This window comes from Episyrphus balteatus, chromosome 1 (genome assembly GCF_945859705.1).
Source record: "Episyrphus balteatus chromosome 1, idEpiBalt1.1, whole genome shotgun sequence".
In the NCBI taxonomy this organism is placed as follows: Eukaryota; Metazoa; Arthropoda; class Insecta; order Diptera; family Syrphidae; genus Episyrphus; species Episyrphus balteatus.
Genome location: NC_079134.1, coordinates 159,214,625 through 159,239,176, shown reverse-complemented (window position 1 = coordinate 159,239,176; position 24,552 = coordinate 159,214,625). Strand labels below are relative to the sequence as shown.

Sequence of the window (24,552 nt, the reverse complement as noted above, 5' to 3'; positions counted from 1 at the left end):
TGAGGTGAATACTTGAAAACAAAAAATTTACATTTTCAATGATCATTTGCAGGCATTTTTTTCATCATTTTATGGGTAAAATGGTTTTCAAGCATGCGGAATAAAATTGACTGACATTTATAAAAAAAAAATGAGAAGAAAAAAAAAAAACTCAAGTTTCATGATGAAATAAACTCTTGATGAGTCCCTTTTTTTGCAATTCAGATGAATCTTATTATGAAATTGTAAATTATGAAACGAATTAAATTTTCTGCTCATTGCGTTTGTGAGCACCAGTCTATCTCTGTTGTAGAACATGAAGAAATGTGATTATGGATATCATTTAGGGCGACAGTTTTTAATCAAATTTTATGGAATTTTTATAGATTAAATAATGTTTTTCTCTTTTTATTCTTGGAAACTACCCTATTTGTGTGTAAGTTTTGAACTGAAAAATGTGTCATAGGCGTCTTGTTAAAGAGAAATGTGTCAGAATTATTTGTTCAGGGTTAGTAATAGGACCAAGAAATGGTGACACAATTTTGCAATTTGTCTCATGAAATTGTTTTTTTTTTTTTTTTGGGAAAGAGTTTGCATGTGGATATCATTTTTGAAAATTGATATCTCTTAAATATTTATGGTAAAGAGAAGGTCAACTTGTTAAACGTTTAAATAACCTTTCATTGAATAGTTATGTGAATACAGGTAAAGAATTTACCCTCGGTAAGTCACAAAAAGTACTTACTTAGATCAATATTATAAATATTTGAAAATATTTCTAATTTAGGCAAAAGTGCAAATGTCAGTCAAAAAGTGGCATAGAATTATAGTAGCCCAGTCAAAATAGACTGGACAAAAAAACACAAATAGAGCTTAAAATTTTAACAAGCTTTTGAAGCAAATGATTTGTTGAATATCCTTGAAAATCACAGATTAAGATATAAATATCGAAAATTTTATAACATAGCATTATTGTCTTGAAAAATATTTTTTTGATCAAACTTGAGATTTTTGTGAATTGAAATACATATTTACAAATAATGTTAGTTTCGTATTTTTTTTTTCCTACTAAGAACTCGCAACGTGAGCAAAGTCCTGACATTGAATTATATTTTTTCTTGGTAGATCAGTCTACTGAAGAAAATTTTAAAATTAAACTTCCATAATTTCTTTATTATACAAAATGCACTAAATGTCAAAAATCATTTGTACAGCCATTTTTTTTTTTTTAAATTTGATACACGGAAGGATTTAAGTATGGAAAATACAAAAAATCTAAAAACTTTTTAATTCAAAATGGTGGCTCTATAATGGTGGACAGAATAAACGTTTAAGGATAATTTTACTTTTAGAAATTTGTCTTAATTCACCTGTTTATATTCAATGAAAAAAATTTTAAAAAATTGAAACAAAGTTCAAAAAGTGAAAAATTAGTAAAATACACTTAAGGACCTCTTATTATGCTATTTGATATTGACTATTTTTGGGTTACATTGTTACAAACTATATTTTAAAGTAAATATTCACAAAATTTCATATGATAAAAACTACAATTACCATACTCAGTTTTACTGAAAAACTTAGTAGAAATGTACTTAATTTTTCGGTGAACCAAAATATATTTTTATAGTAGACTAGCTGACCCGGCGGACTTCGTTATGCCTCTTCTGCTATTTACTTCCAATTTCGGAGTTTGTCAATCTTTTCCAAAAAATTCGGGTCACAATATCAAATATAGGTCTTTATAAATAAAAGAATGAGTTTTTTGAGTTCTATTGATAGCATTATCAAGATTGATGTTTGTAGGCATAAGGTTTCTGTATAATATAAAATATTACGAATTTAGGCTATTCGTATGAGTTGGAAAACTAACTTTTTTGTACCCCTTGAAAACAACAGGACTTGAAAAAATCGTTTAAGAAAAAAAATTTGAGTCGACCACGCTAACCATTTATGGTATGAAAAAAGATGTTGGCCGATTCTTAGACTTGCCCGATGTACCCACAAAATTTCATAAAAATCGTTAAAAAAAAAAACAAACAAAATTTTTGGTTGGACCACCCTAACTATTTAGTGGTATAAAATTAGATGTTGGCCGATTTTAGACCTACCCGATATACCTACAAAATTTCATAAAAATCATTTCAATAAAATATAGAAATTTTTTTGGTTGGACCACCCTCACCATTTTATCATATGAAAATTCATGTTGGTCAAGTGGCCGATTCTCAAACTTCCCGACATTTACAAAAAATTTCGAAAAGATAGTTTGAGAAGATATAAAAAAATTTGGCTGGACCACCCTAACAATTTAGAGGTATGAAAAATAGATGTTAGACGATTTTCAGACCTACCCGATATGTGTACAAAATTTCATAAAAATCATAAAAACTGACCTTGATGTTCTTATATCTCAAAAACGTGACGTCATAGATTTTTTACTTCGTAGGTTGATTTGAATTTAGAATACATTTTATTTTAATTTATTGTTTCACTGGAAAAATAATTAGGTAATCAGCTTTATTAAACATTGCAATTTTTAATTATATCATGTTTATTTTTAATATTTACTTTAAAACATAGTTCTTTCAATTTCTGTCAATTTTTGAAGTGAAAACTTCTTTAGTATCGTAGTAATTTGAAACAAGATGAAACGAAAAAGCGACACGAAAAATTAATTGATCATAACTTGTTTGTTTTAATAGATAGATGAATGAAATTTATACAGTAGATAGGTAATTAAATTAATTAAATTATGATTGTGCAAAATTTCAATTAATTTCATATTCAAAATTCTGAAATAACGGTGAAAAGATGCTCTTTTTCTAAACACGTTATATCTTTTGATCTAGAGCACATAACAAATTTATTTAACTTTAATACGCATGCTGATAATATTAGATTTCATTTAATATATCACACATAACGGTACGTGCTCTACAAGTTATATATAACCTTTAATTGAAAAATTTAAAAAATACCTCAAAACAAATGTGAAGATTTGTTGCCGATGACCAGCCAGCAGTAGAGGAAGTACAGTAATCTCAGTTTGAAATTTCGACATGGTTGGCTTTAAAAAATTCTACCTTTTTTTGTAACCATGGTAGAAATATGATTGAAGCGTCATATACAAGGTGAAATAATAATGATATAAAATTTATTATAGGTTGTCTTTTAAAAAATGGATTTAATGGCGTTAGAAGAGAAAAGAGATTGATTGTTTTGATTTTTTTATGAAAACTAATTGGGTTAAAAAAATTCTAGCTCTTTTTGTAGATGTTTAATAGACATGGTCGATATAAATATCTTGAGCTGAAACAATAAGCTTTCATATGGTATAAAATTTATTGTAGGTTGTCATATAAAAAAAGTGATGGAATAAAAAAAAGTTATATTTTTTCGATTTTTTTTTAAATTATTTTTAAGGTTTCACTTCAACCACGTGTGAATTGCACACATGATTTTTTTTTCAAAACATCAATTTGTCTAAAATAATACATAAGTACGTCATTTTCACAAGCATTTTCTGAGATTTTTGACAAATGCATGGAAAATGTACATTTTTCATTTTATAATGAAAATCTTGAAAAAAAGTTCTGCAAATAAATAACTTACCTAATTCAAATTAGTCTTTGACCTATTAAGATTGTTTAAAAAAATAATAATTTATTCGAAAATGACTAAAATTTTAGTTTTCGAAAAAAAAAAAAACTAGTTTTGGATCCATAGGATAGCTCAAAAATACTATACCAATTTTGTTACAATATTTTTTCTAGCCATATTTTCTGTTAATTATTTAAAATTTTTCAGAAAGTAGTGGAGCACCTAATTTAATTTTGGGGTATTTAACTAGATCTTAATTAAAAATGTATTTTTTTCACTAGCATACATAAAAGAGTTACATAGCAGAAAGTAAAACTCCAGTCGACCAAAATGTTCTTCGAGAGTATGTTATTGTGAGAGTAATTGCATCATTTTATATAACGATGAACATATTCCGCAATGCTCCAACAATCTTTCTCAAGAAGAATTTTCCTTCTTTTGTGCAAATTTCAAATAAAAATTAAAAAGTGAGAAAAACATTTTTTTTGAAATCATTACCAAAGAAAAAGCAAGAAACCAAGAAACCTCTTTCTGTTTTTCTATCTTTCTTTTAATTCTAACTTTATAGAAATTCATTTTTATTTAAAACAATAAAACTGCATAAAAGTTTGTTGCTCTTTTTGGGTTGTGTTTTCTAATATTTCAAAAAAGAAAATAAAACAATTGCAATAACTGAAATAAAAGGTTAATGAAAAAAAAAGAAAATATATATTTTCTTCTTAAAATCCATAAAGAAGTAAAAATTTTTATTCATCATGAACCTGACTTGGTTGAATAACTAGAAGAACAAAAATACTAGCTATTCCCTATTTTTTTAGCATATAAAAATGAATGAGCGAAACTTTAATAATTCTTTTTTTTTTTTGTATAAGGAATGAGGTTAAGGTGGCTTTCATAATGGGTTGACATTTTTGTGTGAACTTGTGAAGTTTGAGATGAATAAAAGTTTAATGGATAGGCTGGTTGACTAACAGCTTGATGCTGTTTTTTTTTAAGGTTTATTAGTTTTATCGATTTTTGTTTTTATTCTTTTTTTGGGAGGTTTCAAGTGGTAATAAGGATATATTATATTTTTTTTTATTTTTACACGAATAATAATAGGTACTCATCGAAGGACTCTTTTTTGTTGAATGAAATGAATATTTTTTGAAAGGAAAAAGTCAGAATATAAAAAAATAATATGTGCCGACACATAACAAATACGTTATTGTTTAATATTTTTAATTAAAAACTTTTAATGAAAATAAGAGGAAAAAAATAAAAACTGTTCTAAATCCCAGGAAGTTGTTAAATATGTACCTATCTTTAAAAATGCAAAAAAAACTAAAAACACATCAGAAATGAAAATCACTTCATTTAAATAAATCATTGAATAGTATAAATCTTTTCCATTAAATCGAAATTCATAAACTAGAATCATTTAATGCTTTCAATTTTTAATTAAAAATTATGTACTACCTGCGCGTAGGTATGCATAATGCATCTGTGTATCTCTATCTGCTTAAAAACAAATTATTTGGAATGAAAACATTAAATCAGAGAGAAAAAAAAAATAAATATATGATGTTTTTAATTTTCTCTTTAATATAAACACATTAATATTAATTTTTGAAAGCTGAAACAAATTGTCCTTCATAAAAAAATAAATAAATAAATCAATTTTACCTTCATATTTCAACTGAAAAATCAATTTATAAAAAATAAATAAATAAAAGTTAAAATTTTAAAATGTTATTTAATAGACTGTCAATCTTGAAAACAAACAATTATTTTATTTTAATTATCTCAATAATAATATGTATTTATTTATTGGGTTATAAATTAAAAAAATAATTTATGAACTGATAAGAGTGCATTTAATTGAGTCGAATTAAATTAGACTTATGTGAATCAATATTGAAATAGTGAATTAAATGAAAAGCATGAGTCATTTTCAAATTATGATCTAGTTTTGTTTCACAATATTAAAAAAAGTTTATTTAATTTTTTTGTTAAAAAAATATTTTTGAAGTGAAAACTTCTTTAGTATCGTAGTGATTTGAAACAAGATGAAACGAAAACGCGACACGACTTTAACTTGTTATAACTTTTTTGTTTTAATAGATAGATGAATGAAATTTGTATTGTAGATAGGTAATTAAATAAATTATAATTGTACAAAATTTCAATTAATTTTATGTTCAAAATTCGGAGATAACGGTAAAAAGATGTTCTTTTCCAACACACGTTATATCTTTTGATCTAGTGCACATACAAATTTTATTTAACTTTAATACGCATGCTGATAACTAAAACCTTTTATTTGATATATCACACATAACGGTACGTGCTCTACAAGTTACACAATCTTAAATTGAAAAAATTGAAAAATACCTCAAAACACCTGTGGAGATCTGTTGGCGATGACCAGCTACCAGTGTAGGAAGTACCGTAATCTCAGTCTGGATATTCGACATGGTTGACTTTAAAAAACTCTAACTTCTCTTGTAGACATCTTTTAAATAAGATTTATACATCATTATACAAGGTGAAACAATAAGCTTTCACATGGTTTAAAATTTTTTATAGGTTGTCAAACAAAAAAATTGAATTAATAGCACGAGAACATAAAAATAAATGTTTTTTTTTTGATGAAATTTCATCGAGTTTAAAAAATTCTAGCTCTTTTTGTAGATGTCTCATAGACTTGATCGATATATATGTATATTTTGAGCTTAGACAATAAGCTTTCAGATGGTATAAAATTTATATAGGTTGTCATATAAAAAACATGGATTTTAAGGTGGTAGAATAAAAATAGGTAGATTTTTTCTATTTTTTTATTTGCAAGAAAAATGATTTTTTAAGGTTTCACTTCTACCACGTGTGAATTGCACACATGATTTTTTTTTTTCATTTCGTTAAGCAATTTAAAGATTTGAAATTGATACGCGTTGTTAATATTTTTTTTTTTTAATTTTGGTCTAAAAAGCCATTTGGATTCGATCGGTCATATGCTGACTGAAATGATTTCAGTGTGCAAATCTTTAGGTCCAGCTGAGTTCCTTCCAATAAAATGTTTAACTATTTATCGGTCAATGAATACTTTAATGTAGTTTTTTTTTTTCTTTTTAAAATTGTATATGCCTCTTTTAAAAAGAAGAAATTCAGACATTTTCAACGAGTTATAAAACAGGTGTAGCTTAAGTAAAAGAAAAACTCAAGTAAAAAAGGTTCCACAAGTCCAAAAACAGTAGATTTTGAAAGTCCATATTTTATCCAATGTTAGCCGTATTCGATGTTTGAGACCATCATGGTGAAAGATAAAGTATCTTCTTTTCTCCGAGGTATAAATGTTCAATATCATTAAATGCTCAAATAATAAAAATAAACTATTTAGTAAAAGCATCAAACATTTCGTTTTTTACAATATTTTAATTTCAATTTTTTTCTTAAAAGATACATATACATATCGATAGAAAATTTAATTATCTACAAAAAATTACTTGATAAAACTTTTCAAATTCAGCTTGCTTATCAAGTTATAGACAAAAACTCAAAAAGTAACAAAAATAGTCGCAAATTTTGATCGTTTTAAAAATGGTCACATCTTTGTAACTTATCCATATATTTTGAAGAAAATTATCTTTTTATCTTATTTTATCCAAAAAGTGTATTACACATGCAAAATTTAAAACTATGAGGATTCGAAAGATTTTGATTTGTGTTTAGAAATGTATTTTTGTAATAAAAATTTCTATAAAAAATCGATTTTTTTAAATGTTTTGATACAACGCACTTAAATATCTGGAAAAATACTCTGGTGTTTCTTGTTTATTTATTCAGCCGGTTCTTCTGTTCAGATTGATCGTTTATATCATAAACTAGAAGACATAAAAATATGTAGTTTTCACTGTTCGATAAGGAATCAATTGAGGCAGTTTGCTGTGTGAGTAATTTTTTTACTAAAATTCACAGTCTGGACAAAAATAGTATAAAATGAGTTTTAAAAAATTTTTGTTCGCCTATTTTTAACTTTGAAATCGATTATTTCAAAAACTAATGGTTATATTATATTGATTTAAAAATTAGAATCAAATGTACAATTTTTTCTTCGGAAATGGTATCATTTATTACTGTAAGTGTTGCCGTTGTTTTTTAATAATTTTTTTTTATTTTGATAATTTTTTTTTTTTAGAAAAATGCCCCTCCCACCTAAACGGGGAGAGATAGACCCCCCTCACAAAGAAAAAAATGTTTGTATGGAGCTCCTCTACAAAAACCCGTTATCAAATCCTGGCTCCCAAGTTATCCTACTACGTGCCGAAACAACATTTTTGTTCTATACCTTAAAAATCGAATTTCTGTATCTGGGTTGAAATCGAAAAATTTTTTTTTCTAAGCCAATTTTGAAGTGATTTTCATAAAAAAATACCTCGATTGATTAAGAAATAGATATAGTTTTTGAATATATTTTTTAAATAGAATGTTGTTTTGAAAACATATACTTTTTTGAACTTTGACAGCTTAGAAATTCTAAGTGGTTTAACCGAGTTACATGTTTTATACATTGTTTAAAAGGTATATTTATCTTCTATCAGAAACTGTAAAAAAATCGAAAAATTGTCGAAGCTAGAATTTTTTCAATGGGTGAAGGTCAAAAAAAACCGTTTTTTGCCCGTAACTCTAGATTTTGGGAGTGTTAGGGGATTTTCAAATACCGTTTCGTATTCAGTGCGACTAGCTCTACAAAACCTGATAGGTCTCCGCCCGCGTATATTTTGATGATTCGAAAGATTTTGATTTTTTCTTTCAGTAAGAAATGTTTTTTGTAAACACATTTTCTATAAAAAATCGATTTTTTTAAAAATGTTTTGATACAATGCACTTAAATATCTGGAAAAATACTCTAGTATTTCTTGCTTATTTATTCAGCTTTAAGGTGCCGGTTGTTCTGTTCAGATTGATCGTTTATTACTCAAGATAGAGCCCGAATACTAAGTATGTATGCTGAGAAAAACAACGACAAAAAACTTTAGAAAAATTACATAGAGATTTAAAATTCTTTAAATCCTTCATAAGTACATAGGTACCTCTTTGTATCTTGATTTCAAACCTTTCTTTTCATTCCCTTTTCAGCAAACAGCATTAAGTGTATCACATATAAGTACTCGTATATTTCAAAGTCAAGAGTTTTATTTTGCTCTTTCAACTATCTTTATACTCTTATGTGTGTATATGAATAGAAAAATAGCGCCAACAAGTTCATTACCTCTCTAACTGTCTTATCCGCTTATTTTTCTCCTTTATCGTCAAAGTAAAACTCTTATAAGAAGTTAACAAGAAAAATATGAAAAAGTCTAGACGGAAATCAGTTTAAAAGAATCTACTTAATCTACATACAGAAGGAAAAATGATATCCTTTTGGTAGAAAAGCATAATAGAAATGAAAACATCTTAAAAAAAAAAAAAACCAAAAAGCTAAACATGATTTCAAGGTGCTAAAGAATTTAAGCTGTCATTTAAGATTCTTGACAAGTGAAAAAATTATATCAAATTACCGTGCAAATACTGACCACAAGTTTATTTAGAAATTCAATAACTTGGAAATAATTCACAGACTTGTGATCTCCTTAGAGCTTTTGCTTCTTGAGCGGCTAGTAAAGTGTGAAATATAAGTAAAAACTTTTGTTTACTTCAAATATTTTTTATTTGTAAGGTTTGCAGGAAAAAGAAAATATAATTTCCAATTCATTTTTAAAAAAGAAGTTTTTTTTGTAGGGAGTTTTTCTTAAATATTTATTTTTTTTTTTCAAATCACAGCTCATTGCTCCTGCTGTTTTTTTTTTCCTCACTTCCTTAAGTACCAATACTCCCCAGCTAATCAATAAAGTGTGATTAAATCTTTTTACACTAGAGCAAAAACAGACAGGACGACTTAAGACTTCTCATTCCAAATGTACAATATTGATTTTTTGACACATAAAAAGTTAATAGTTTCCTAATTGAACAGTGTATCTCAAAATCCTTCATACCTACCACTTAAGTGATTTGATTGCTCCTTTCCTGTTGGGTGTAAAGCTTACATTAGTATAATTAACCTACATTTCGATACCAAATCAAGAACCAAAATTAATTAACAGAAGAATAAATTCATAAAGTATTCATTATTTGTTTGTCAATAAAAATCACAACCAAATCGTCAGATATATCACATCCTTTTCAAATTATGCTTTGAATGATTAATTAGATTTGTGGTGAGTGAAGATAACAGGTCAAATAATTATACAAAAGCCGCTCAATTTGGTAAACTTGATTAATTATGTATTTTGTAATTAGTATTTCTGTGTTACAACAACTGTTGACATTACTTTGTGTTTATTATGTGTAGCTATATCAAATTATTGTTACTTCAAATTGATATGGTTTTTTTCAGTAATTGAATTTTCAAATAAACGAAAAAATAATTCAAAAAAAATTCATAAATTAAATATTTAATAATTTGTATATTCAGCTTTGAGTAGTAATTTAAGGACAGCAATGATCCTGAACACTTTAAAATATTAAAGAAACTTATTACATAATTATCAGAAGTTGAATATTGCTTATCTAAATGAAATATTCTATTCACTGGATTATTTAACACCTAAGATACTAAATTTGCAAATCAAAATCTTCCATCAACCACTTTCCCATATACCTATACATTCTCAATTCCCTTGCAACGTCCTTACAAAAAAAAATTATCAAAAAGTTGTCCATGTTCATCCGTGTTAAGGTATATATATTATATATTTTATTTCTCAGATAAAAGGTTAGAAAAAGTTTTCATTACAATTTTTATTACATTTGTTGTCCATGTCCATGAATATTTCATTTTTGATTTTATTCTTTTCTCTCAAGTACTTAGTTCTATTATGGAATTTTGTAGGGAGCAAGTGGCACCCAGGCCATTTGACATTTAAAAAAAAAAATTAATTAAATTAAATTTAAATTTTCACAAAAATGATTTTTACGATTTTGTTAAAAAAAAATTTGAAGAAAAATTATTTTTTTCGAAACTCACTACCAATATTCTTTTTTTGTCCCTTTATCTAGATCCAAAGGTACATATTTAAAAAAAATACATTTTAAAATTTTAACTCACCAGCATAGACTCTAAATTTCAAAAAATATTGCTTAAATTTCATAAACTAACTAATGTCAAAAGATTGTCTTGAAAATTAAAGAAAAATGTGTGAGTGAGGGACAATCTTCCATCTTTTAAACGATTTTTTCACAAATTGACTGCAAGCACAAAAAAAAATTATTTGAACACCACGGCAACACCTACAATATTCAAATATACGTTTTAAAAAGATAGAACCTTATTCATATTTGCAAAATTAAATTTATGTATATTGCATGAAGTGTTTTTGTAAAACTGATTCTCAAACTTAGAATTTTGAAAAATCTTATTTGTGAAAGTCTTAAAGAAAATCAATTATTTCGCTACAAAAATTCAATTTTTATCAAAAAAATTGAAGTAATTTTTAAGATTTTTTCAAAACCAAAAAAGCCAAAAAGTTTTTTAAAATTCATTGATATTTTACTACTAAAAAGTTTGAAGAAAGGTCATATAAAATTTTTTCAATAACATTTTTTTTTCAAAATTCTGATTTTGAGGACCATTTTTCAAAAACTCTTCACTAAATTTAGTAGATTTAAATTTTACAGTTAGGAATAAGTTTCTAGCTTTTAACAATTGTAGGTGTTTTTAAACATTGTAGGTGTTGCCGTTCTGTTCAAAATATTTTGTTTTCGTGTTTGAAGTCAGTTTGTGAGAAAATTGCATTTATCGCTTTACTCCCATATATTTTTTTTTTTTTCTTAAATTACCTAGACATTAAACAATCTTTTGGTATCATTTGATTTATGAAATTTAAGAAAAAAATGTTTTTTTTTTTAATTTAATTTTAATTTTAAAATACAATACGGCAACATTGGCTAAAATTGCCTACAGAGTTTAAAGTAGTTTTAATTACCGACGTATGAAAAAAAGATCATCAAAATCGGATCTGTTAGACCGGGTGGCCTAATATTGTCATAATTTGCTTTAGTTTACTCCACTAAATTAGTATCGTAAACAGTTTTTTATTTTCAAAAATCAATTTCTCCGTTGGAAAACGGAAGAGCATTCAAAAATCCTAATTAACGAAAAAGTCATCCCCTTAAAAAATTCTGTACCACATTTCATTCAGGTATCATTTTTCCCACAGAGAAAAAGTTTGACACTTTAAATAATAATCTTTCCAAACTTTTGACAAAAAAAAGCTAATAATAACCTTGTCATCTTCCCACCAAATTTACTCCGGATTTACTCAAAATTTATCACCAAATCCAATTCATGTCCTGCTATCACTAGCTCCTTATAAACTATAAGCCCTCAAACTATATTTCTGTAATAAAATAAAAATACATACGAAACCCATTTTATTTCAAGAAAGTTTTCCTCTCCTTTGGCTATATTCCCTTTTTTTTCCGATATTTTCTATATCATCCCTTCTCGAGTATTTCACATTCCAATTTACTTCGTATAACTCTTATAAGTATACAGAATTATGTAAAAAAATCAATACAAGATTAGCATAAAATGTTGTTGCGTTGGAAGGATTTATTTGATAAAAGAAAAACCAGAAAGAATTTATATTGAATGAAGAAAAAAAGGACTTATATGCATTTATGTAAAAAGGATTGAGTTTATAAGAATACGAGGTCAATAAAAAATATTTGTTTTTTTGTTTCCATAAAAAGTACAAAACTACTCAAGGATATCGAAATGGTTACTAACAATTTCAAAAAATACTTCAATATAAAAAAATTGTATCCTTCTTACAAAATTGTATATCCTTATAACACATTTTAAGACACGTGTTTGAAGTACTTAAATTTTCTAAACTAAAAGGAAATTGCTTTACATAAATCCCAAAAAGTAAAGTTAAAAGATATTATTTTTGAAGATTCCTTTAAAAACTTTGAATTTGTGTCACTTGTTTTTTTTTCATCTTTATAACTTCGAAAATGATATTCTGTTCGCTCATAACACAAAATACTCTGAAAATGATATCCAACTTACATGCAACTCTGCCCCTGTCACGCAAACTTTTTTTGACTGACACTTTCAACGACAGAGAATATTGTATGTTGTTCCTAGTTTGGTGTATATTTAAGGTTCTTTTGAGGGAATTTCTTTTTTCTATTTCATGTTATTGAAATCAACAACAGAGATTTCTGGGAAATTTCCGCCTCAATTATTACTATATAACGTGCATGATGTCATTCAAGTATGAAAATTGGGGATTTTCTAATTTCAAAAGACAAAAAATAATAATAAATAATTGTGACACAATTCTTTGGAGCAGTTAAGGGAAGCATTCAATTTAAAATATACATATTTGTATTGTCTAATGCATAAACCAATAAAAAAATTTCATATTAAATTGAAAAAATACTCAATGGAAAAAATTTCAGTTAAAATTGAAATATTGACAAAACTAAATAAATAAAAAGGTTTAATTGATTGAAATTTGTAGAAATAAACAATTGTAACATACCTGTGTATAACTTTGGTCTCTAAGCCGGTTACGATAGAATGATCTTTCTCTATAGTTTCAAAAAGGTTTTATATCTTTACACTTATTGGCAAAAAAATTGGTGAGGTGGTTTTTGCTTTCCAGACGAGGTTTAGTTCGTCGGATTTTCAGGGTTCTTATTGAAGAAAACACCAAAACTTCAAAGATAAAGGTCTGTAAAACCTTGAAAACAAAATCTTTATTTACTCAAAAAAATATAAAAAAAACTCTTACAAATAAAATGTCACAATATATGTACCTATTGATAAAATTATGATTACTTAAAAATAACCGATTGCTGTAGTTTTCACAGCCGGAAATAATATTTAATATTTCTTCTACAATTAAAGCTATATTTATTTTTTTACAATGCGTAAAAGGTATAAAAATAACTTATTGAAAACAATTATTTTCCTTCCATGGAAAAAGTAAAAAAAAAATCAAACCTTTTTTTCTTCTAACGCCATTAAATCCATTTTTTTATACCAAAACCTATAATAATTTGTATACCATCTTAAAGCTTATTATTTCACATTTTATATGACGCTTCAACCATATTTCTACAATGTCTACAAACAAAATGAGAGGTCCATGCCGAAATTTCAAACTGAGATTACTGTGCTTTTCCACACTGGTGGTTGGTCATTGGGCATAGATCTCAAAAGGTGTTTTGAGGTATTACTGAGGTTTGAAATTTAACATTGTGTAGCTTGTAGTAAATATACCGTTACGTGTGATACATCAAATGAAAAATAATATTAGCTGTCAGGATCAGATCATTGTTTTTATTAGCTTAACAACAAAAGCAGGATTTTGTTTTGTTATTGTTTCGCAAATAAATACAATGATCTGGTCTGGATCTCGAGGAAAATAAAACATAGCTATCAAAAGAAAGAACGTGTTGAAAAATAGATTTTTATTTTACCGTTATCTCAAAATATAAATATTTACAGTATAAATTTCATTCATTTTTTATCTATTGGAGAAAAAAAGATAAGAGTAAAAAACGGTTAAAAACTGTAAAAAAAAATTGGAACAACTTATATTTCCCGTTAAAATAATTTTAAAATACCGAATTGCACATACATGCGCATGGATATAACCTATAATGTACTATAAGTTAAAGTGTTTTTCAAAAATTCATTTTTCTAACCGCAGAGACTTACAAAAAAATCACTATGAGACCTATAATTTTTTTTTCACTATCTTTTGAATGGCATTTTTCAAATTGTCAAAAAAAATTTCTACCTTTAACCCCTATTTTGTCAAAAGTCTACACATGTTTAAGTTTTAAAAAACCATTCATAACTTGGTTTTGAAGTTTTTTACAATTTTTTTTAACGGGACAACCCCGTGTGGCAACCCCGTTTTTAAAAATTGTCACATGACAGAATTTTTAATATCTTTGTAATTCGATCAAATACAAAAATTTTCAAAATTCTATACGAAAGCCCAAAGAGTGAAAATTATTAACAAAAAATTTTGTTTGTTCAAATGAAAAAAAAAAAAACATTTCAAACCATTCTTGAACAAAAAATATGATTAAGCTAAAATATAGATTTAACTTTAGCTGATGCTCTCTTCTATCGGTTGGCAATTCCAAAATATGAGCAAGTATTCGGCAACCCTTCCCAAATGGTTAAAAAAAAATACAATAAAAACACTTTTTTTTTAGCCAAAATGTATGACAGGTACCTATTTGATAGAGTTAAATCGGACACTTAGTGAGGCCTCTCCTATCTTCAAAATGTCAGGAGTTTATTAAAAAAAATCAAAGTAAGCGTCAAGAAATTGAAAAATGGAGTTTTTGATTTCGATTGTTACAATAAACGGTTTTGCTCAACACAAGTTCATATAGAATTGATATATTTCTAGTTTTATAATTTTTAACTTTTTAATAAACTATTTCAGCTTAATCAGTAAAAATGACATTCTTGAATAATAAACTTTTCTATAAAAACAATTTCGAAAAAATCAAAAATTTTAACAAGTGAAAAAGAAAACTTTTAAGAAAAAACCTAAAAAACTAAAACTTTTCTAACTATGTTCATTTCGAATGGCAAGGTTAACATAAAACAATGTCCGATTCTGATGTTCGTACAAATTCTTGCATAGAACTTTCGGAAATCCGCAAGCTTGACAATCTTCTAACACAATGTGAAACGAGTAGCTGTGAAAATATATGCATGGACTGCTGCGAGAGTCTAGGCAATTCCCGCAGTGAAGTCGATTATGCCGGGACACCAGCAGTTGGAGGTGCAGTAGCAGGAACAGGAACAGGAATTCAACAACAACAACAAGGAAATTTAATTCCAGCCACCAGTACCACATTGACCAGCACAACCACAGCTGCCAGCACCAGTATCGCAGCTCTCTCCAAGCCTGCACCATATTCCTCAACGTCTGCCAAACTGCCACCAACTCTCGCACAAACTCGCGAATCATCTGCAACTCAGCTACTCTCCCTCGTATCCAAACTCAATCGCAGCATTGATCGCAATACCTCTGCTTCGGATGTTGTCATGGAAGCAAATTTCCTGGTACAAGGCACTGTATCAGGCGGAGGTGCCGGCGGAAAGCATCACGATGGAGTAAGTTGCAATCATAAACATCACAAAAACACAAAGCCAACCAAGAAGAGCACTAGTCTCGATGGCAGCGAAAATGACCTCTCCGAGGCGTTATCATCGAAAAAGAAGGACCTCGAAAGTTCAAAACGCTATTACAGTCTTGACAAGGAACGCCAAGATCGTGATAAGGACGATGTCTTTGTGGGAAAAAAACATTGTTCCTTCGATCGATCGGTCCTTATCAATGAGCATGACGAATTCAAAGGAGCTACAGAAGCCCAACACCAAAAGATGCGAAGACTGTCAGTTCGCAATGAGTCCGTTTGCATTTGTGACAATTGTGAAAAGGGAAATGTCATATGTGTTAAATCGACCACTGGCGGGGGTGGCCTTTTCTCTCGCAAATCCAGAGATAGCACTGCTGGAATCGGACGGACAAATGTGGGAATGAAAAAAGTCAAGTCGAGTGATACCACCTTAAAGGACCATGAGTCGGATCATGACTCGACGCATGGCAGTCTTCGATCAAAATTTTCACCGCAAATATTCGGGCGCAAGATATCAACACGAAGCCATATGCATCACGGCGATAGTGATCATGATCCAGAAACGGCTGATAAGGAGGCCTTGCTTGGCCACAAGCTCGATATTAAACTGCCAGAGCCTGTGGAAACTGTAAGTTGTTTTATTTTCAAAATTTTTATATTTTATTTAAGTATTTTTGGGGTTAACTGTCATTTGGAATAAAATTGTGGTTAAAATCCCTTAAAAAGTCCTTTTCAGAACTTAAATTAAACAAGAATCCTTTAGGGAAATTGGTGAATTGAAAGTAAAGACAATTTACGTCCCCCAAAACTGCTAGCGCATTTTAACTCTTCCAGCTCCTGGTAGGAACAAAGTTTCTTCTTATTTTTCATTTCTACATTCTATTTTTTGTTGTTTTTTTTTTTTATTTTTTAATTTTATTGTAATAGAGAATATTTTTAACGTTTCGCCACAATCCTTCTGCGGTTTTTCGCAGAGTATCCTCTTTCATTTGAAAATAAAAATAAAAATTTCATTTGCTTTTGGTGAGTTTTTTCCTCCCGTAGTTGGTTAATATTTCATATTTGTATTTTTGTTTTTGTTTTTTTTTTTGAAACAAATGAATAGCAACGGTTGTGTTGTGATTTCCTTCTCGCTTTGAAAATCCTTTAAAAAAAGGATAGGAAATGTGTTAGTATAAAAAGGATTTTGTATTTCCGATTTATGCATAAAATGTGGCGAGAGCAATGCAAATGCGATTACTTCCGCTACTTAATACTTTATTTTTATTTAAAAAATAAGCGTAAAAGGAAATTATCAACATAAATTTAACTAAACATAGAACAGATGGGTGTGTATTTTATTTGAGTAAGGTTGAATGAAAAGTATAAAAACAAAGAAATATTTTTTTTTTTAAAGAAAAGTTGAAAAGTCTTTAATTAAGAAAAATTAAATACAGAATTTTAAAATTAGATCTTAATAATGAGATATAATATATATTGAAGTAACCACTGTTTTCCCTTTCCATGGGAATTGAAGACCAAGTCAAGTCGAATCATTTATGTTCGGTCTTGCATATAAAATAGTGAGCGTCTTATTGTGGGTTATCAGTGGTTTCAATTTCAATAGACAGAAAGCTGAGTAATCTATTCAAACTCCCGAGAAACATTGAAGTGCTTTACTTTTGACAACCTTATGTAAGTCAATAATTTTCACCAGTTCTTCAATATATTTAATTAAATTAACCCTTTGTCGGCACACGGGTACGAACTTGGCAGGACAAAAATAAAAAAATTACGATTTTTCAAAAAAGTGGTCACAAAAAAGTCTCTTTATAAGGGTAAAAATATTTTTTTTCGGAATTGTGAGTACAATTTTCGAATTCTTCGTAATATTCTACATCAATTTCATACTTGATTCTCTATAAAATATTTTGACCGAAAAAAGTTCTAGCGACATGAAAAAGTATAAACCAAATTCGCAGCCGTGTGCCTATCACGTAACAAAAAAGAGGTTTGCCTACAGAGGGTTAGTAACATTTAAGTACGCTATATACAGTACAGTGGGATAAATGAAAACAAGTAATGATTTGACGAAGAATCAAAACGCTGAAATAAAGCATTTTGGTTTTGAAATCTTTTAACAAGTTTAGCAATGCATTACACTACTTCATACCAGTGATAATACGAATCCGTGCTATCTGTCTTATAGTTTTGGGATTTAAGAAATTACCTAAAGATGATACCTATTTTATTTTCGAAAAGAACGACAACTAATTTCTTGACTTCGGATTAGAAATTAGAATATTAAAATCTATTAAAAAAAGTTAATTTTGGTTCAACGAAAAAATAAATACACAATTTTGTTGAACATTAAAATTTTTTGCTATTTCATGTTTTTAAATCTTTACTTTGAAACTAAGTTGGCAACAAGATAACTCCAAAACAGACGATTTTTAAAGAGTTGTCGAAATTGTTCTTATTTAAATCATAACTTAAAGTTTTAAAAGCATGTTTTATTAATTCTTCACATTTTAGATTTTGTTTTCTAAATTTTTGAATTTTTCATGCAATATTTTATAAACAAGTATATTTTTAATAATACCAGGAACGAACAAATTTTGATATCAATTTCTAAATTTTATACCTACACTTTTTTGAAAAGGAAAACTCTATTTAAAAGCTTTTCTGTACACCATTTTGGAGCCGTTTTTTTATGAAAATAATCTCCATATTTCAGTGTACCAAATTTCATGACTTTTCGTCAATAAACAACAGCCTATACTGTATTCATAAGTGAAATTATTTCCCACCTTCCGTGAGCACTTCAAGCAAAAGTGAATTTCGTTCCCACGCAAAAGTGGAATTGATTCTCACATTCAGTAGGCATTAGCTTCATCAGAAAATAGTGAAATTAGTTCCCATTGTAAGAGGAGTTACATATCCATGTGAAGGTAGTTCCCATGAAGTTAGTTCCCTGCACCTACCGGAAAGCTGTTAGGTGATAACAGGTTGAAGAAGTTGCTTGTAGATCACCAGTAACGTTGGTTGACCTAATCTGTTTTTTCTATTTATCTATTTAGTTCTATCTGGGAGTATCAGTGAGATGCTCCTTCAACTTTCAGTCGAATGACTGCTCGTCTTCCTGTTAGTCTAAGACACAGTGGTTCCGATTTTGATGAGCTGGATCCAGATACCCCATTTACTGTACAACTCATATAGATTTCGGATGTGAGCATCAACTTTTCGATGTGGAAATGGATTGATAGAATGTCAGTGAATCGTTGGCGTAGAGCACGTTCTTGTACTCACTTGCAGGCAGTTTGTTTAATGTCAGGAGGCTATAGAGCAAGAGGCCACGTTTTGATCCATCCTTGGGAAACTCTGGATGGATAAGGGATAATTCTTTCTCGGCATCCAGAGAGCATTCGACTGTAACTTGATTTTTGTTTATAACTACTAGAAAAAGTAATGTTCTTTGGATGGATGCTTCGATTTCCTCTAAGAAAGCTGGAAGAGTTTACTGAGCATGATGTTAGTACACTGAATCTCACTCAACATTATCCGTATTTGGCGTTGCGTTGCAGGCGTTTTGGACTTATTTGAATTAGTTTATTTCACTATTCGAAATTAATTAAATTTAGTTTGAAAAAGTACCTACAAAACAAAAATCCAATTTTCTATAATCTAAGAAACAAGATGAGTCATTTTTAATAGCTTAAGGTAAGTGTTTTTGTTTTTTAACAAAAGACAATCAATATATTTTAAAATGTTTCCACATAAATCAATTTTATACCAAAAACAATAAGTTTTTTGACCAAACAAATAAATTATTTTTTTTTTTTTCTAAAAAAAGTTTGTTTTAACTCTTCTCCTGAAAAAGTAAGTTATTCATTTCAATTATAAAATCTCTTCCTCAAAAACACAATACACAAAAAGTTCCAAAACCCCAAACCCATCACACACATCAAAATGAAATGAATTAAAAACTTTTCTTCCCCCAACAAAAACTAGATCACCAAAGTTAACTTGCTTCTTCAACTAAAATCCAATTTCCTATTATTCCGGTAGAAATAAAAAACTATAGTATAAAAATATTTGCACTAAATTAACATTTTCGGAAATCGCTGTCAATGGTTTTTTTTTCTCTCGCTTCACTTTGAAATGAGGTAAACACTCTACCAAACTATAAACTTATCACCAAATTTCAATCTTTCGTGCTTAAAAAAAAAAGAAAATGAATAAATTTTTGTAATTGCATGCCTCCTTAGTAAAAAAACACATACATTTTCTAGGTTTAGCTAAGACAAACTGCAGCACACATAAAGTAGTGTGTGGTCAATTGTATCTATCTTCTCTGGAGTCACAGCAAATTTATATACATAGCTAAATCTAAAAAGACCACATAACGTAATGTATTTTGTGTGTGTGTGTGTGTGTTTTTAGTAAATTTTTAAGGACATCAAAAAGTTAAAAACTTTAAGTGGAGAGGTTGCACTACTAAAAACGTCCATATTCCATATCCATCCAATCCACCTTGACCCCTTTTCTCCCATATACAGACATTTTGGCACCAAAGTATTAACTCAACTTCTCTCTCTTTATTTAGCTTCTGGCTCCTAGTTGGTGTCCACTTTTTTTTTTTGTTCGTATTTATTTTGGCAATCATATTGTCTGAGAGGTGAGAGGACGAAATGTACATTTTATAGATCGAAAGTATTATTCTACATTTCCACCACCTCCGCTTGCATCCTGCATCTAATAGCTCCTTTTCCTGATGCATACGAGGAGCACTTTCATATCACGTATGTGTGTGAGTATGTGTGAAAAATATGTCATTTTTTTTTCTTGTTATTTATTTTACACAAGAGTAGGAGGAAGATAAAAATATTGATTTTCGCAATTTCGAGTGGAAAATAAAAAAAAAAAAAAAAAAAAAAAATAAATAAAAAGAAAAAACATTTTTATGAATTGAAGAGGGTTTTTGTAGCGTGTGCTTATTTATTTTGTGTTTAATGAGTCACAAGGAGAATGAAGGCAGGACATTTTTATTATATTTTATTTTTTTTTATGCTAATTATATGAAATTTTTTTTATATTTTCATTTCTCTTTTGTATGAATGAGCTAACAAAATAAATACGATAAACATGAAAATATAATAAAAGAATATAATATTCTGAGAATCAATTTGATTGATGACTTAGATGGACGATGAGCAGAGCAGAGCAATGTGAATTGCAAATTTAACTTCAATTCATAAGAAACTCTTGGGGGCAAGAAAAAAATTATATTACATATTTATTTAAATTAAAATCAAGTCTATTTGGATTTTTAAGTGATGTTGATGTGTTTCGAAAATGATTTCAAAAGACATCATAATTTACGTTTAAATTTGATTGAGATCATTAAAATTATGATAAATTTTACTTGGAATTTAATCACAAAATCAATATCAAACTTAAATTAATGGAAGTTGACAAGGGACCTAGTTAACTTGTTTGGGATAAGGGCGTGTAATAAGGCCTAGCGGCCAATAAAACCTGTCGGATAATAGGACTTGTCAATAAATAAAAGTTTATTGATTTAAAAGGAATTCTAAATGATCACAACAGTTTTGAGATAACGGTAAAATAAAATTTTTAGAATTCAACAGGTTATAACTTTTGACCAAGAGCAGATAGAAATTTTATTTTACTTGTATGAGCATCCTGATACAATTACCTTTTATTTGGTATATCACACATAACGGTAGACTAACTACAAGCTACACAATGTTAAATCAAGAAACTTGCGAAAAACCTCAAAACACCAGTGGAACAGCCCCCCGAACAGCCACAAGTACCGTAATCTCAGTCTGGAAATTCGACATGGTTGACTTTAAAAAATTCTAACTTCTCTTGTAGGCATCTTTGAAATTAGATTGATACGTCATATGAAAGGTGAATTAATAAGCTTTCACATTGTATAAAATATTTTATAGGTTGTCAAACAAAAAAATTGATTCCATAGCCTGAGAACATAAAAATAAATGATTATTTTGCTTTTTTTAATGCTCTTTTTGTAGATGTCTCATAGACCTGATCGATATATATATTTTGAGCTAAGACAATAAGCTTTCAGATGGTATACAAATTTTTATAGGTTGTTAGGGAAAAAATGGAATTTTTTTTTGCTTGATTGTTTTCAATAAATTATTTTTATTCTTTATTCTTAAAAAGAAATACCTACTTGGCTTTTAAATTGCATAATTTTTTTTGTAAGCTTTTAAAATAAAAAAAATTAATATAAAAAAGGTATTTTTTTTTTAGCTTTTTCTTGTAAATTATGATTGTTTGAATTAAATAAACGCTTCAATTGACTCATTTTAAACAAAAGCACACAACCTGTTTTCTGACGACGTTATCACGTAAAATCATCGTCCGTAAACCGGCTTTACAGACAACCTCATTTATTTTATAAAATATCTCTTAAAGGTTGAGATTTTTACAAAAAAAAATAATAGAAAATCAAAAATGTTTAATTCAAATGAAAAAGTCGAATATGCCAAAAATGTCTTTATTTTGCATATTTTGAATATTTCAGAAGACCGATGTTCGAATTGATAAATTTGCAGATGAGATTTATTTACATAAAAAAAAATACAAAATAAAGGTTTATCTCAGACCTTGACCGTAATTTTTCTTTTTTTTTAAATAAATATTATTTTATGACCTTTATTGAAAATGGCAACCTTTCAAAAGGTTGAGATTTATTTCTGATCTCTGTGAAGAACTTTAAAATTGTATCTTGAAGGACGAAAGCTTATAAATGTGCAGCTTTCATAGTAATAGGTCCTGGCGATTTGATAACATACATAATCTCACTGAAAAGTGGAACCAATAATTTTTAAACCTGCTTTGGAAAAAGTAAGTTTATTTCGCTTGATATTTCCAATGCATTTTATATAAAGTTTGGCATTTGGCTTGGCCCTTTTATCGCAAATACTTGCTTTTGGTATCGATGAATGTCTTCTCCGTTCGATTAGTAATTAAATTACCTTTCTGTTCTAAATTCTTTGGTTTTCTGCAGGTGCAGGGAATCTCTTACCTCTTCTGATATGATTCAATTTATAAAGCCTACGACATGTTTGGCTAGGCCCTACTAACAATTTTGCTTCTATAAATGCTTTACAGAAGCAACAATTGCATCTGTAAAGCTTTATAGAGCCAAAAATTGTTTGTCGGGAGAGGCGCTTCCCAAACATCTTTGCATTTATACTAGGTAGGGTATAAAAACAGAGCAATTATTTTGATTGGTGATGGTGCAATTACTGAATCAATGAAAATTACCGGGATAAAACAAAATCAGTTTACTAAAAATTTCATGATACCAATTGTGTTGTTGCTCCAAAAAAATATTAAAAATTATTTGACACAATTCTTGTCTTAAAAGTACTTTCTCTAAATCCAAATCTAATATACATCCCAGTAAATAATACACACGTAAAGCTTAAATTCATTCACACACGAAGTTCACGTTAATATACTTTTTCTATTCAAAAAAGGAACGTAAACAAAAAATTTTGCACAATATCTAAAGCTTTTAGCCTTTATCAAGACAAACAAACATTGACAGTAGTGTAGTATATTAACTCGGCAATGTTTGCATGTCAGGAGGATATTCAACTACAAGAAAGTTTAGAGACTAATGTCATTAAAGGAAAGCAGGCAAAAAATAAAAAATAAAAGTAAACCCCAAACGAATGAGGATTATATCTTAGACTGTCGCTAGTCTCTCTGTGTTTATTCGTATGGGCTCAAAGCAATTTACTCAAAAAGCAGTATATCAACCCTGGCATATAGTCAACAAACGAAGAAAGCACACACATTTCAAAAAGAAAATGAATGTTTTCATTTTGCTTTTTTTTTTTTTTGTCTATTTTCATCATGTTCTCCCTTAATATAACGTAAACACACACAAGGGTGGATTTTATTTAGAATTTTTACCTCCTCCTGATGTCGCGCATATATCCTTTTAGTGCAAACACGTGAACAAATTTCCTAGTAGAATTATTACACTTTTTTTTTTTTGAGTTTTATTACAAACTCACATACCGTGGCATAAATTTATTATGCGCGTCTATGTGCGGGAAGCTTTTCTCTTGTTTTTGCTAAGGGTATAGAGGCCGAGGGGGGTACAATTTTTTAACAATTGGGATAGTCGCTCGTTAGGCGTTAAGAGAAGGGTGTGCGATGGTGATGCTAATGATGATTTGCTTTTAAAGGTGCTGTTTACTACTGCGCTTACATAAATGTTAAGGTACGTGTTGAACCAACTTTGTTTATCGGTGTGTTGGGTTTGTAATAAAAATATCTTTGTGTATATGGAAGATACTCTACATTCATCCAGAGGCTATATGTGGGGCAGTAGAAAAATTTTTTGAGCAATTACTTGTTGTCTTTATTTACTGATCATATAAAGTCATGCAATTGTATAAAGGGTGTAACATTGAAGATGTTTTAAAGGGAAAAATAAAGGATTTTAGAATGTTGATCGATTCTACATATTGGCAAATTTTAATATTTTGTTGGAATCATTTTTTCAAAATCAGAAATTTTTTCGAAGTTTATAGAACAGTAAACATCATTGGTCTAATTGAAAAAAATTAAGAAATTTTCTGAAAGCCTATTATAGGGACATCGATTTCAAGATATAATGACTATTTTCCTTTGTTGTTGACCATTTCATGACTTAATAAGAGTATACCAAAGCAGCATATGAGTCATCATTCACCTAGAATTACAATT

At 28.5% G+C, this 24,552-nt stretch overlaps 1 protein-coding gene across 4 annotated transcripts in view; it reads left to right on the top strand.

The window, feature by feature from the left end:
* LOC129921327 (potassium voltage-gated channel subfamily H member 2) overlaps positions 1-24,552 on the top strand; it is a 333,339-nt gene that overhangs the window by 123,107 nt on the left and 185,680 nt on the right. The window contains exon 2 of one of the 4 annotated variants that reach the window (XM_056003127.1): positions 15,084-16,417. The exons of the other annotated variants lie outside the window; for them this stretch is intronic. Coding sequence (XP_055859102.1) covers positions 15,251-16,417 — 1,167 coding nt within the window. The 5' untranslated portion in view covers positions 15,084-15,250. The remainder of the gene's footprint in view (positions 1-15,083; positions 16,418-24,552) is intronic. 4 annotated transcript variants of the gene reach the window in all.